The 13184-nt window shown below is 48.7% G+C and overlaps 1 protein-coding gene across 1 annotated transcript; it reads left to right on the top strand.

Annotated features, from left to right (window-relative positions):
* The first annotated feature begins 4054 nt into the window (after positions 1 to 4054).
* ndrg2 (NDRG family member 2) lies at positions 4055 to 7443 on the top strand. Its single transcript, XM_068756023.1, is given in 16 exon segments — positions 4055 to 4126; positions 4606 to 4647; positions 4745 to 4796; positions 4799 to 4849; positions 4934 to 5054; positions 5300 to 5362; positions 5458 to 5518; positions 5617 to 5671; positions 5674 to 5702; positions 5838 to 5894; positions 5976 to 6079; positions 6186 to 6276; positions 6369 to 6416; positions 6512 to 6547; positions 6908 to 6959; positions 7088 to 7443. Coding segments are annotated over 16 exon segments (1098 nt in total). The 3' UTR covers positions 7252 to 7443.
* The last annotated feature ends 5741 nt before the right edge of the window (positions 7444 to 13184 follow it).

Here is a 13184-nt window from a genome sequence, read left to right on the forward strand (position 1 = left end):
ATTTTTTTTTACCCCGTTGCTGAATTTCCCTCCTGCTGGAGGGAAAAGAGAGAAAGAGTCGGGCAAACCGAGGAGGAGAAAGCACCGTGGAAAATAAAGGCGCAGAAAAAGTGACTTAACGGAAGGATAGCGGAAGTTCTGAAGGACAGGCTGCAAAAAGAGCGGAGATTTACCGTATTCTACATTTATTTTTAGAAGTCCCTGCTTTTGTGTGAATAATTTTTTTGTCTCTCATCTGCCGATTAAGAGGTGAGTTTATCTGCAAGATGCGAGTTGTGACCCTTCTGTTTAAAAAAAATGCGTGATCTGACCCGGTTCCCTCTAGGATGTGAACTAAAAATCAAAAAACGGACCTGCAGATTAAACATTTGTTTCGCAAGAACCGAATGAGAATCAGCACCTATTTAAATCGCATGCATGTGCATCTGGTGAGAGTGCGTGTTTTTTAACGCGCACATGTGACGTTTGCGTCTTCAGTAAATGTGTTAAATTATTATTAAAGTAGCGGGGGGGGGGGGGGGGGGGGGTGTTAGTTTGGGGAGCTGCTGAAGGGTGTTTTCGGCGAGCGCGTCAATGCTCAAATGGGGGTGTGTCCGTCTTTCGTGCGTTCACGGGCCCCGTTTTAGCTCGGATAAAACGCCGGTGTGTGCGTCAATGCCTTGGGACGACGCGACGCAAAACCCACTTTGGAGACGGGTTTCGTGCGCGTGATTTTGCGCGAGTACAGGCAGCGGAGCGCTATTTCACGCGCGCGCGCGCACTAGGTTTGGCTCCCCTGAAGTCGCGCCGTTCCAGTGATCGGCGTGCGCGCGGACGCGCGCGGACGCCCAGGCGAGTTATTTCAGTAATTTCAGTCTGTGCCGAGAAATGCAGGCGCGCGCACAGCGCGCACAGTTCGCGTTTATAATTATAATCTAGTGGGCTGTTAGCGTTTAATCAGTTTGGGCGTCATGCCAGGTCGAGTGACGTCACGTTAACCCTTGAGGAATAAGCTCATTCAGGCGTAACCGGATACCCACATGCAAACTGTGTGACGTATGACTGTCGTGACGTGGCACAAACACGCTTCCATTCACCTCGACTGTCTCGGGAAACGATGGCAGAAATACGATAGAATCCGTATCCATAAGCGGCCAGTGAAAACTCACCAGTTGTCAATTATAAAATAAATGTAAAAAAAAAAAAAAAAAGCCCCTCCCCCCCCCTCCATTTTAATTTTGTTCAAACAATGTAACACCGCCTTCATGCCAACATGATGCTAATCTCCGTTTGAATTTATTTAAAGAAGCCCACTGAACTACCGTCCAGGCTGAGATGTGCAGGATTGTTAATGTTGTGAGTTGTCATTTTAATAATCTCAATGGGCTCAAACAACATAATCCCCCCCCCCCCCCCCAGGAGGGGGAGGTACATCTTCCAGACTGAGGATGAGCACAAAGAGAAGGGGACGTCGAACGTTCCCTGCTGGCTCTACCAGTATTAACATTTACTCCACCGTGTTTGCTCATCCATCAGCACCGACTGCACGGAAGCACCGCATGCTTGGCTGGCCAGATTATTTCTACCACATGGACCCAAACCCCCCCCCCCCCCCCCCCCAACATTAACATCTTTTAACTTTCAACACGCTACGGTTCACACCTCGGAGCTCGGACGGTGACTAAATACGATCTCTGGTGTGTGGACTGTAAACTGCTATATTTTGGACTCTGGGCATTGCTTGAGGGGGGGGGGGGTGTTCGGGTCCATGTGGTATCGAGAGATCAAACATTGTTGTCATCTCCACCACTTGAAAGCAGAATTTGTCCTGAGGTTGAGGCGTCGACTTGTTGAAATGAGCTCCTCTCCCAGAGGCGCTGGCGGCCGGATTTAGCGTTTTAGCAGTGATTAAATGTTCCGAATTGTTGTGGCGAGTGGAGCGTGCTACGACATTTGATGTGTTCTCAGTTCCACAGTGACTCGTCATTCGTAAACGCAGGTTCTCCGAAGGGCCGGACGGCTGATGGAGCGCACAAACCACTCCGACAGGTGGAGATTAGATTAGAAGTGCCATTTTATCCTCTTTCAGCTTCTTGTTTTAATAAATAAAGAAATGTTTTTTTTTTGTTTTTTTCACAGCTGAACTGTGTGTAGGATACAACAGTTTTCCTATCCTAGAATCTAAGCCGGCGTGTGTGTGTGGAAGCGCGGCTCGGCGTGCGGCTTGAGGCCAGACGCCGGCTGGCCCGGCTGCCTTCCCAGCAGTCTATTAATAAGCCGGCGCTCCATTCACATTTACCCGGTTAGACTCTATGCTTGTCGTTGTTGCTATACGCTCCGTCGCTGTAAATTGGAGCGACAGGAATTACATCCAAACTCGCGACTCCGCCCGCCGCCGCCGCCAGGAGCTAAACGAGCGCGCCCCATAATCGGGAGCGTTTTGTTTGTCGATGGATCCACAGCAATAGGAGAAGAGCCGAAATCCAAACGGCAAGAAACATAATCGTCTCCTGCCGGGACGCGCGGCGTCCCACGGGGGAAGTGTGTTTGTTTTGCCTGTTGTCATGTCTCACGTCGCTTAGCAACGGTTCCTGGATGAAATGGCCACGGACCGGTTTGATTTGATCTGTGATGATTAGCCTTTGGCGCTTCCACTCTTCAGGGAGATAAATCTCCCTCCCTGTGACCTGGGCACTGGTGGTGGCGGCGGGTGAATCTGCTGGGACCAGTGAAGCTGATGATGGTGAAGGCGGTGATAGAGAACAGATAAAGTATAAAGAGAATCACTTTTAGGACAAGAACATGCTGATTTAGGCTTTTTCAGAAGAAGTGAGGAAAAAGTGACCTGAACGGTTTGACCCCGAATCAGCAGGAGTCGATTCTACTTAACGACGCAACTTTATGAATCTGGACATGAATATGTTGAGGTCGAGATGCAGCGGAAAAATGAATGTAATGGATGAAAATTCACGGCAATATAAGCATTTAAAAAAATGACGTTAACGCAACCCCATTTGTATTTCTCTCGGGATTTCCTTCTTCTGAGGAGGTTTTAGATCCTGAGGGAGGTCGTGATGTTTTATAAATAATAACACTCTTCTTCCACCATTCCTCCATTTCCCGTTACAGCGCTGCCACGGCGCTCTCCGGGGTGCTGATCCTGCTTGCTAAACACACAGATGAATACTCCGGTGTGCTGATTATTGATGACTAGCTGGATACAAACTCTGTCTCAGCTTTTTACTCTACTGTCATTTTTTTTTTGTTGTTGTTGCCCACGCATGAAGCTTTGGACTCAGATTATCAGCTTTCGTGACTTTTAAAACGAGCCTGGAGGCTCTGGCCCGGTCGGGTTTCACGTTTTCTTTTTTTTCCATCACTGCCCGAACAGAACTACACGAGGAGGGATGAGGTCAGAGCCCGAGATGTAAAAAGCTTCCTCGGAAATGATGCTCTAAGAATAACGATGGATCCTAGACCTAAAATAAGGATCCTTTGTTCCGTGATAAAAAAGCTTCCTCTGGTCCAAAGATGTCTGCCGGCCTCTGTTTGTGATCCAGAGTCACGGACTTTCAAGTGGCTTCAAAGGCGACCGAGCGCTCCTCGCACGAATGCTGTCGTGTTGAGGCAGAAAGCGCACGAGGAGCTGGATGGAGAGACAAACGGACGAGTGGAGAGCTGCGAGGAAGGAAGACGTTGCAGTGAAGTGAGAGGAGGCAGATGGCGCGTGACGGCAGCTTTTTTTTTATTTTAATTTTGATGCGAGTGCATCCATGAATGTTGTTAAGAAGCGATTGTGGAAATATCTTATTCTTCCTTCCCTCATCAGCCCTTTCCTGTCATCTTTCAAAGAAGGATCCTTTCGTTTCAACACGTCTGATCCTCTCCTCCAGCTCTTCCTTTTTCTTGCCCACAATTCTTTCCTGGTCTAATTAACTTTGACGATGTCCCGCAGCTCAAAGTCCCAGAGGGGAGGCCTGCAAAATGAAACCATTTTAGTGCATTGAGAAAAGAGAAAATTCTAAGCATGCTTTTATTTTATTTTTTTTACTTTGGTATACAGGAAGGTGATACCATGACGACGGAAATGCAGGAGATCGCGGTCACAGAGGACAAGCCTTTACTCACGGCTCAGGCTGATTCCAAGGTCAGTGGGACGTAAACAAAATGTGCACACCAACACACACATACAAAGATGAGATCTGTGACATCCAGGCCCAGACCGCAGATATATTCAGAATGCAACACGCACGATGCACAGCTGTGTGTGTGTGCGCGTGTGCGTGTGTGTGCGCGTGCGTGCATCTGCAGCACTGGCTCAGACCTGCTGGGTTTGACGTCAAACCCCAGAGGGAGCGACGATCAGCTCAGAGTCGTGCAGAGCGGCCGGGCGCGCACTGCTGACCCCTGGTGGCCAGACGAGAGACGATGCGCTCAATGTTGATCTTTAATAATAGGCACTGAGGCAACAGCTTTTGATGCGAGTACTTCATGGGGGGGGGGGGGGGGCGGCGTCCTCCCTGTAATCACGGAGGACAATGACGTCGTCTGATGAGGTTCTCGCTGCTTTTTCACTATTTTAAAAATCGCCATTGCGAAGAAGACTCCGGTTCTTTTTCCACACAGGATGCCGAGCTGGCTGCGAGGATCCTCCTGGACCAAGGACAGGTGAGACATAAGCCCCCCCCCGGCTCTGATCTGAGTAACAAGGCTTAGAATTAAAGTTGAGAGTCCGATCTCTCTCTCTCTCTCTCTCTCTCTGCAGGAACACAATATCGAGACGCCACACGGCGTTCTCCGCGTAACCCTCCACGGCACGCAACCACCCGCCGGCCCGCCATCCTCACCTTCCACGATGTGGGTCTGGACAGTGAGTCCCGCTCAATAGTCCCCCCCACCCCCCACCCCCCACCCCCCACCCTTCTGATGATCTGAACATCTTTCTCTCTGGCAGGTAAGAGCTGTTTCTCTCCTCTGTTCAAGTTTGAGGAGATGCAGGAGATTGTCAAGAACTTCACCCTGATCCACATCGACGCCCCGGGGCAGGAGGAGGGAGCGGCCGTCTACCCTGCGGGGTAAATATTTGTGTACATGCTGCGAGTACTTCCTCACCGTCCTGCTGTGGTAACTTTCCCTTCTCCCTTCGCTTCGGCCTTGAATTCGCCGAGAGGTTTGAAGGACAATCCGTCATCCGTCATCCGTCAAATATCTGAAAAATATATTCGAGCAAGACGTCCAATAAGCCGTCGGTGTTTTTCCTCGTTGCGGCGCCTCCCCGCTCTGATTGGGCCGTTCCCCCCCCCCCCCCCCCCCCCTGCAGCTACCAGTACCCCTCCACGGAGACCATCGCGGAGATGATCCCCGCCGTGCTGCAGTTCTTCAAGTGAGTTTCCAGAGCTCGTCTTCTTGTCTCTCTCTCTTCTGATCCGCCGTTTTCCATTCTGCACGTGTTGCCGTGACGATTGCGTCCTTTACCAGCTTCCGTAGCGTCATCGGCGTGGGCGTTGGGGCGGGAGCTTACATCCTCTCCAAGTTCACGGTGAGTGACACCTTCGGTTCCAACGTGTGTGTGTGTGAGTGTGTGTGTGTGTGTGTGTGTATCGATCGACCCGACCTGACTGCTTCTGTCATCTCCAGCTTGCGAACCCAGACTTGGTGGAGGGTCTGGTTCTGGTCAACATCGACACGAACGCCCGGGATGGATGGACTGGGCCGCTCAGAAGGTGTGCTGGCTTCCTCCAAAGGCCTGCACTTTAGTCAGGCCTTTGCCCCCCCCCCCCCCCCCCCCCCCCCCATCATTAGTAATCCTATTAAAGCCACTAAATGATGAGCGTTCCTGCCGATCTCTTCACCTGCAGCTCACCTCTGTGACGTCCTCCCTCACCGACCAGCTCCTCTCCCACCTTTTCAGTCAGGTACGGCGCCGTCGTGCAGGGGGGGGGGGGTTGCAGCTGAATATTTTCCGTTCTCTCTCTCTCTCTCTCTCTCTCTCGCAGGAGGAGCTGTCGTCAAGCAGAGCTCTAGTGCAGTCTCACAGAGAGCGCATCTCCAAGGCCTCCAACCTGGCCAACGTCGAGCTCTTCTGGAAGACCTACAACAGGTCCAGCACGGCCGGCGCGCTTTCGTCACGCCGCCGCGCTTTCATCACGCCCGCCGCGCGTTCCCTCGCGACCCTTTCACGTGGATCTTTTCTCGTTTCTCTCCAGTAGCAGAGACCTGAACATCGATCGGAGCAGCACCTTCAAATGTCCGGTAATGCTGGTGGTGGGCGACCAGGCTCCCTACGAGGAGGCTGCTGTAAGATTTCACCCCCCACCCCCCCACCCCCCCCTCCCCAAATTCAATTGAATTCAAAACGCTTTATGGTTGTTCCCTTCTGTCGCCACTAGGTGGAGTGCAACAGCAAACTGGACCCAACCTCAACCTCGTTCCTAAAGGTGGGACTCGGCCTCTGGTGTCTTATTTCATCTTCGTCTTTCTCTCTTCATTTCATGATTCTTCTCTTCTTTTATTTTCCATTTTTTTTGCACAGATGGCCGATGCCGGCGGTCTCCCTCAGCTGACCCAGGTAATGATAAAGGAAGCGCCGGTTTCCCCAGCGTGCAAGACACAAATCTTTAAGCGACTACACGCCGGAATAAAAGGCTAAAAAGGTGCACATAATAATAATTTTTAAAAAAAGGGCATAAACTGCACCACGCAACTCGCTCCACGAGCGTTTCGTGGGCTGGTGTGGTTTTTCCTGCTCATCTGGCTCCGCTTTTGGAAATTCAAAGCCCAGTTTTTCAACCCCGCCCCCCCCCTCTTCCCAGCAGAGAAACAGTTATTTGTCTCTTTCAGCTAAAAGTGGCCACAAAATTGCCATTTCTGATGTATAATGCTAATATTATCACCATTTTGAATCACAGTTGGTCTGGTTTGCTTGCAGCCCGCTAAGCTAACCGAGGCTTTCAAGTACTTCATCCAAGGAATGGGTTACAGTAAGTTCACTTCACCTAGATAATAAAATCGTACACACAAAGACGGGGTCGATGCATTCTGTTTCTTTTGTCTCTAATTTGTCGAGCTCATTAAAAAAAAAAAAAAAAAAATCTGTGTCCCTCAACAGTGGCGTCGTCTTGCATGACCCGCCTGTCCCGCTCCCGCACCACCTCCCTGTCCTCCTCCTACTCCATGGACGGCTCCCGCTCTCGCTCGCGCACCCTGTCCCAGGGCTCGCAGGGGGGCCAGATGCCGCCGAGCCCCTCCCAAACGATGGAGGTGTCTTGCTGAACGGAGAAAAGCCAACGCTGATGATGGAGACGAGAGAGCTTTGGGAAAGCAACAGGAAGAAGGGGAAAGCCCGGGGCTTGACGACAAGGCGGCGAATCAAGATGAGTCGGTCACTTATTTGTTCGCGAAACGACCACCGTCACCCCCCCCCCCCCCCCCCCCAATCGGAGCAGAGTAGGAGTAGAGAGGCAGGGGGGGGGGAGGAGGGACGGAGAGGATAGACGCCTCCCCATGTTGCACCACAAACTAAGTCCAGTCTCTCCTCACATTTCTTCCTGCTGATTACAAAGATAATACATATTACAAGTACTGCATTGAGGAGAATAAAGATGGGGGGGGGGGGGACAACCAGTCCTCTGTCCCCCCCTCCCCCCACTGGAGTCAGCCAATAGAGCCCTTTGATTAGCCTACAGTCTGCTTTAATACGGTCGTAATAATTCTGAAGATTGTATCTCTGATGAGGATCGTGTTTAAGCCAATGATGCTGATGCTATAAAAATAATAAAAAAAATATCTTTATTACTTCAACAAGTTTAAAGTGACGTAGACAAAGAGGCTATAGCAGAGATACTTATAACAATGCGTGTCTATTGCGTTTTAAGATAGTTTTGTGGTGTCGTTTTTCTTTCCCCCTTTTTTTGAACTCGTCTCAACAAGGAGATGAAGCTTCTGATTGGTTGACCTCTGAGGCTACCAGCCAATGAGCAGCGGCATGGCGACAGCTTCCTCCCGTTGCCGGGTTGCCATAATTTGAGACCGGCGTACCAGCCCCTTCACTGCCAGCGCACTGAGTTGTGTGTATTTTTATTTTTGTAATCTGGAACTGTGGCGCCGAAGCAGAAATTACTGCCATCAACATGTCGCCGAATCTGAATTCATGTCAGACAGGAGATTAACGAAGCAGCCCACTGCCCCGTGATATGCAGCGTGTCCCTTCAGGGGTCAAAGCAACCGTCTCCACTTCACCCTGTCCTTCGCATCGTCCTCCCCAACACCAGCCACTCTCATGTCCTCCCTCACTACGTCCATGTGATGATGATGATGAATATATTTATTAGATAGAATGTTAGAGTACAAGTACAGTCACACAGTAGCATGTATTACAGTACAAATAACGTCAAACATCCTGTCTAAGAGGAGCATTTCAAAAAAGCCCTTGCGGGCTTGTTTCCGTTGAAAGTCCTTCGTACATAAATCATCCACAAAAAACAATACAAATAACAATACAAATAAAAATAAATCCAATATTAAATTACGCAATTGATGCAACGTAACGTATCGTATGTATCGTCTCCTGGGTCGTCCTCTAGCCCTGTTCCCTGGCAGCTCCATCCTCGGCATCCTTCTACCGATATATTGTCCCCGTCTCTCCTCTGGACATGTCCAAACCATCAAAGTCTGGTCTCTCTGTCCTTGTCTCCAAAACGTCTAACCTTCACTGTCCCTCTTATTGCCTCATTTCTAATCCTATCCGACCTGGTCACTCACTCCCAAGGAGAACCTCAGCATCTTCATCGCCGCCACTTCTAGCTCCGCCCCCTGACATGCAGCCATTAGACCATATTCCTTATTGGAACACGTGCATTTGTAACTGTGTGCACGCCTGTATGTTTGATTTAATAAGCTTCAGTGTGATTTTTTTTCATGATTCTGCGGCTGCTTGTTTCTTTCACATGATTTAATGTCGCGTCGCGTCCCGTCTGGAAACTCACAACTTGAACCATGAAAGGGTTAATTGTAAATTATCGCTCAATCGGAAAATGAAAAGTACCAACTTAAGGATAAGGAATTGTGAAATGCTTGTCTATTCTGTCTTTTTTTTGTGTTTAATTTTTTTAAATTCTATCATATTTTTCCTTTTGTGTTTTTGGAATTTAATTGTTATGTTTAATCTCTGTGTAATTAGTTTTACGTCCGGGTTGTGCTCACAAGTTATTTAACCGTGTGATTCATTGTCGTGTAACTTTTTTTTTTTTTTGCATTAGAGCCAACAAGGGAGAATAAAATTAACAAAAAAAGAACTAAAGAAAATACAGTCAAATTATGTGTGTCAGTAATTTCTGTGTGAAACAACGGACACCACAAAAAAAAAAAACAGACTTAAATATGAATAAAAGCTTAACAAATATTCTGTCTCCTGTGATGCATTTTCAAGATGTTGACATGATCTACCATCGGTCGCATAATTTCTTGTTTTTCAAACCTTAAAAATCACACATATCGTAAATATGGTAAGACAGAGACAACAAACAGCGAATAAAACAGCTTTAACATATATTTAATACTGGTAAATATGTTATTTTTATTCCCTCAGTGCTGCAACTGATGAACCATGGGTTTATTATTTAGTTAGAGCAGATAGGAACTCAAAAAAAAAAAAAAGATTGTAATTAAATAATGTAAAAAAATAAAATAAAATCAGGCATCAATAAAGTTTGGCTGGGATGTTACTTCCTGCACGTTTAGAAGGCAGCAATTTCCTCATCTGTCAGCAACGAGGTCCGGGACGTCAACACACAACGCCCAGTTCGGGAGGCCCAGCGGAACCGGCCGGTTTGCATTGAGATGAACGTGCGTGTGACGGTAACGCGGTGGGGAAGAGGCAGGACGCAACAGCCAATTTCAAAATAATGGCTCAATATATTTTAACAATACTGTAATAAATAATAATGAAAACAAATATATATATATATATATATTCAGCGGGAACAAAACAAACGAGAAAAACTGATTTGATCTGACATTTACTGTGGAAATAAAACCATCAAATGACGAAAATGCACGAATAGCAACAAAAAGCATGACGTCAGTAAATTGTTAAAGTTTTAAATAAACACATTAGATTCTAATGCAGTGGAAAATACAAACTAATGACAATCTACGGATGAGCTTTTATTTTGAAATGTGTTGCAGACGGATGTTACGTCGGGCCTTATACCTGGAGCTCGACGCAGGTGTCTCAAACTGAAAGACCTAATTGTAGTCAGCCCCCGAGGACGCAGGTCGGTCTGAGCTTTGGGAGAAAATAATATTTTTTTAAAGTTTAATTTTACTTTAAATTTAGTTGATAAATATTAAACCGGCTTTTCTGATGTTGACGGAACAGACAAACGAGGTAAGTCTCAATTTACATAAAAAAAGCAGCAAAGCAAGCAGTTTAATCAATAAGCGGACGTCTTTGTAAACTAGCGTCAATTATTTGACCACCCCCCCCCCCCCCCTTAATCTTTTTTTTTTTAAATGTTTCTCAGGAGAATGCGTTCGGCCGTGGAGAGCGCGCGGTTCCTGCGTCCTGGGAGAGACGACCTGTGAGTTCGGAAATCTGTGGTTCCTTTCTTTTTTTTTGGTTTCCTCGTATCTTAACGTGAATTCTCTGAATTCCATTGAAGCTCGTTTGAGTCATTTCATGCTTAAACGGGTAAATAAACAGGACGGTGACAGGACAGGTGGGTATTTCCTGTCGGTACTGACGAGCCAGGTGTTGGGTTCTAATTATCTGTCGGCTGGGCTGGGGGGGCGAACCCATGTCTCTGGCGTGTGTGTGTGTGTGTGTGTGTGTGTGACGTCAGAGCCCCTGAATTTTCATGTCTGTGTGATGAGGCTCCATCCAGGAGATGCAAACTGCTCCGATCGCCCTTTGGATTCTCCTCGCGGCGTTGAATACTTCAAGAAGTACTAGTTTAAGCGTGATTTTTTTTTAGATCACAAGTACAAGTACGAGTACAAGGTAACGAAATGCAGTTTAGCATCTAAACCAGAGCAGTTACTAGACAGGACAGGTGTGTACAGGGATTTGGTGCCATGCACATTCGATACGGCTGGATATAATCTGTGGGATTTTGACAAACTGCACAGATTATTTCGACGAATATACTGAATATATTAGCGTATTCCTAGATTAAAGTGCATCAACATGTACTGAAAGAGACTAATGAATAGATGGAGGTTGGATCCGCACCCTTTCTTTTGTTCCGACGAGCTTGATCGTGAGTTGCGTAGCTGCTCGCTTCGCGGGGGCTTCCGCCTAGAAGCCGTCGGACCAGACTTTGCTGATTCCAAAAATCAGGATTTGTCGACGCCGCCTGCAACTTTAGCTCGTATAGCGCTTTCAGGATTCAGGCTATCCAACGTGGCGTTTCTTGTTCTTGTCTGGAGCCGCTCTTTATTTAATGCAACATTTCTGTCCGACTCTTCCAGAACTCGCGGCTGGAACGCTTCCATCCGACTTCTCAGGTATGTCACCGGATGCCGGCTACTATCGGAGGACTCTGGAAAAAAACAATCCAAGATGAAGTCTAAACGCTCCTTTGACTCTTTTCTCTTATCAGAGTGGGATCGGCGGAGATTCTCCCAGAGCCAATCCTTTCTACACAAACTTTTTGGTAAGGTACCCCCAGACTTCTCTGTTCCGAGTCGGATGCGGAGACCATCCGTTGTTTATCTTTTGTTCTGCTTGCAGGAATCGAGCAACAAATGTGTAGAGGAGCCGACGGGAGGGAAAACCTTCCAAGCGGACGAGCGCATCGTCGTCCCGCCTCGCGCTTCACCTCCCGAGATTGAAGCTGAAATGAAAACTGTGGAAAACCGACGTGGATTTTCAGACTTTCCAAATGACCCCTTCCAGGTCCCCGCCTCCAACTGTACACAAGGCCACGCCCAGACATCCACAGCGCCCGGCGACACATCGGCCACCCTGAACGCCGGCTTAACCAAGCCGGTTCCCCCCCCCAAAAAAAGTCTCTCCAAAACCCGGCAACTGAAAGGCGGCGAGCAGTTTAAAGGTCTTCCCCAGGCTGCTGACGGAGACGATTCGCCTCCGGGCCGACGCTCCAGGGAGGAGAACCTCTTCGGTAAATCTCCCAATGGTTTCATCGACCCGTTTAAATCCCCTTCAATGGAGGAGGAGGACGACCTGTTCCGGTCTCCGCGGCGCCCGGCGGGACGCCCGTTTGACTCCGCCGCGGCTGAAAGCGAGGACATCTTCCTTCCGAAACAGTTTACCAAAGAGAACCTCGAGGACACGCCCGACGGGAACAATCTGTTCAGCCCAACAGCTAGAAAGGCGTCGGACTCGATCCCAAACCCAGTCGAGAGAGATTTATTCCCGGACTTCTCTCGTCTGGATGCCCCGCTTGGCACTCCTCCTCCTCCGTGGTGCGACGATCCCACGTGTATCTCAAATGGGACTAAAGACATCGTCCAACCTCTTCCGTCAAGGAGTACCAACGGGGATGTGTTTAAGACGACCTCCGGCAATCGGGAGTCTCCGTCCTCTCCGTCCTCGCTCAACAGTTGGGCCGAAATGAAGTCGGACGTGCTTCCGAACTCCTCCCGGGACCTCCTCCAAGCGGCACCCTTCGATCGGGCCAGGAACCTGAGTCTATCCCCGGGCCAGTCTCCCTCCGCTATGACTCATGCACGTAACATAATGATTACCGTTTCCCTGAACGCGTCTTGGGCCGTGCATTTCAAACGCCATGAGTCACTTGTATAATTTCCCAACGGGATAATTAGAGGATTCTGATTCTTACGTGATTGCATAGGACGTTTAAGTGTAGCTTCCTCGCAGTTTGGGCGTTGCAGTCTCCATCCTGTGTTGATATTCAGGATTTGAACCATGTAATTTGATTACATTCCAGGAATATTAGTACTTTAAATGGTGCCTTGTGTTTAGAGCCCCGCTGTGTTCTGGTTCTAGCAGGTGTGAGCCGCTCTGCTTGCAACTAACGCTTATTGTGTGTGGAAACTTGCAGGTTGCGACCTTCAGGCGTCCGCCAAAACCGCTTCCTCGGAAGAGAACGAGGAGGGAGAAGCCCCCCGTGCCGGAAAAGCCCCCCGTGCCAGAGAAGCCACCCGTCCCAGAAAAACCGGCCACGCCAGTAAAACATGTATGCAAAGACCCGAGTTCAGCACCGTGTTTATTGTTCCTCTGA

This window comes from Brachionichthys hirsutus, chromosome 23, assembly GCF_040956055.1.
Source record: "Brachionichthys hirsutus isolate HB-005 chromosome 23, CSIRO-AGI_Bhir_v1, whole genome shotgun sequence".
In the NCBI taxonomy this organism is placed as follows: Eukaryota; Metazoa; Chordata; class Actinopteri; order Lophiiformes; family Brachionichthyidae; genus Brachionichthys; species Brachionichthys hirsutus.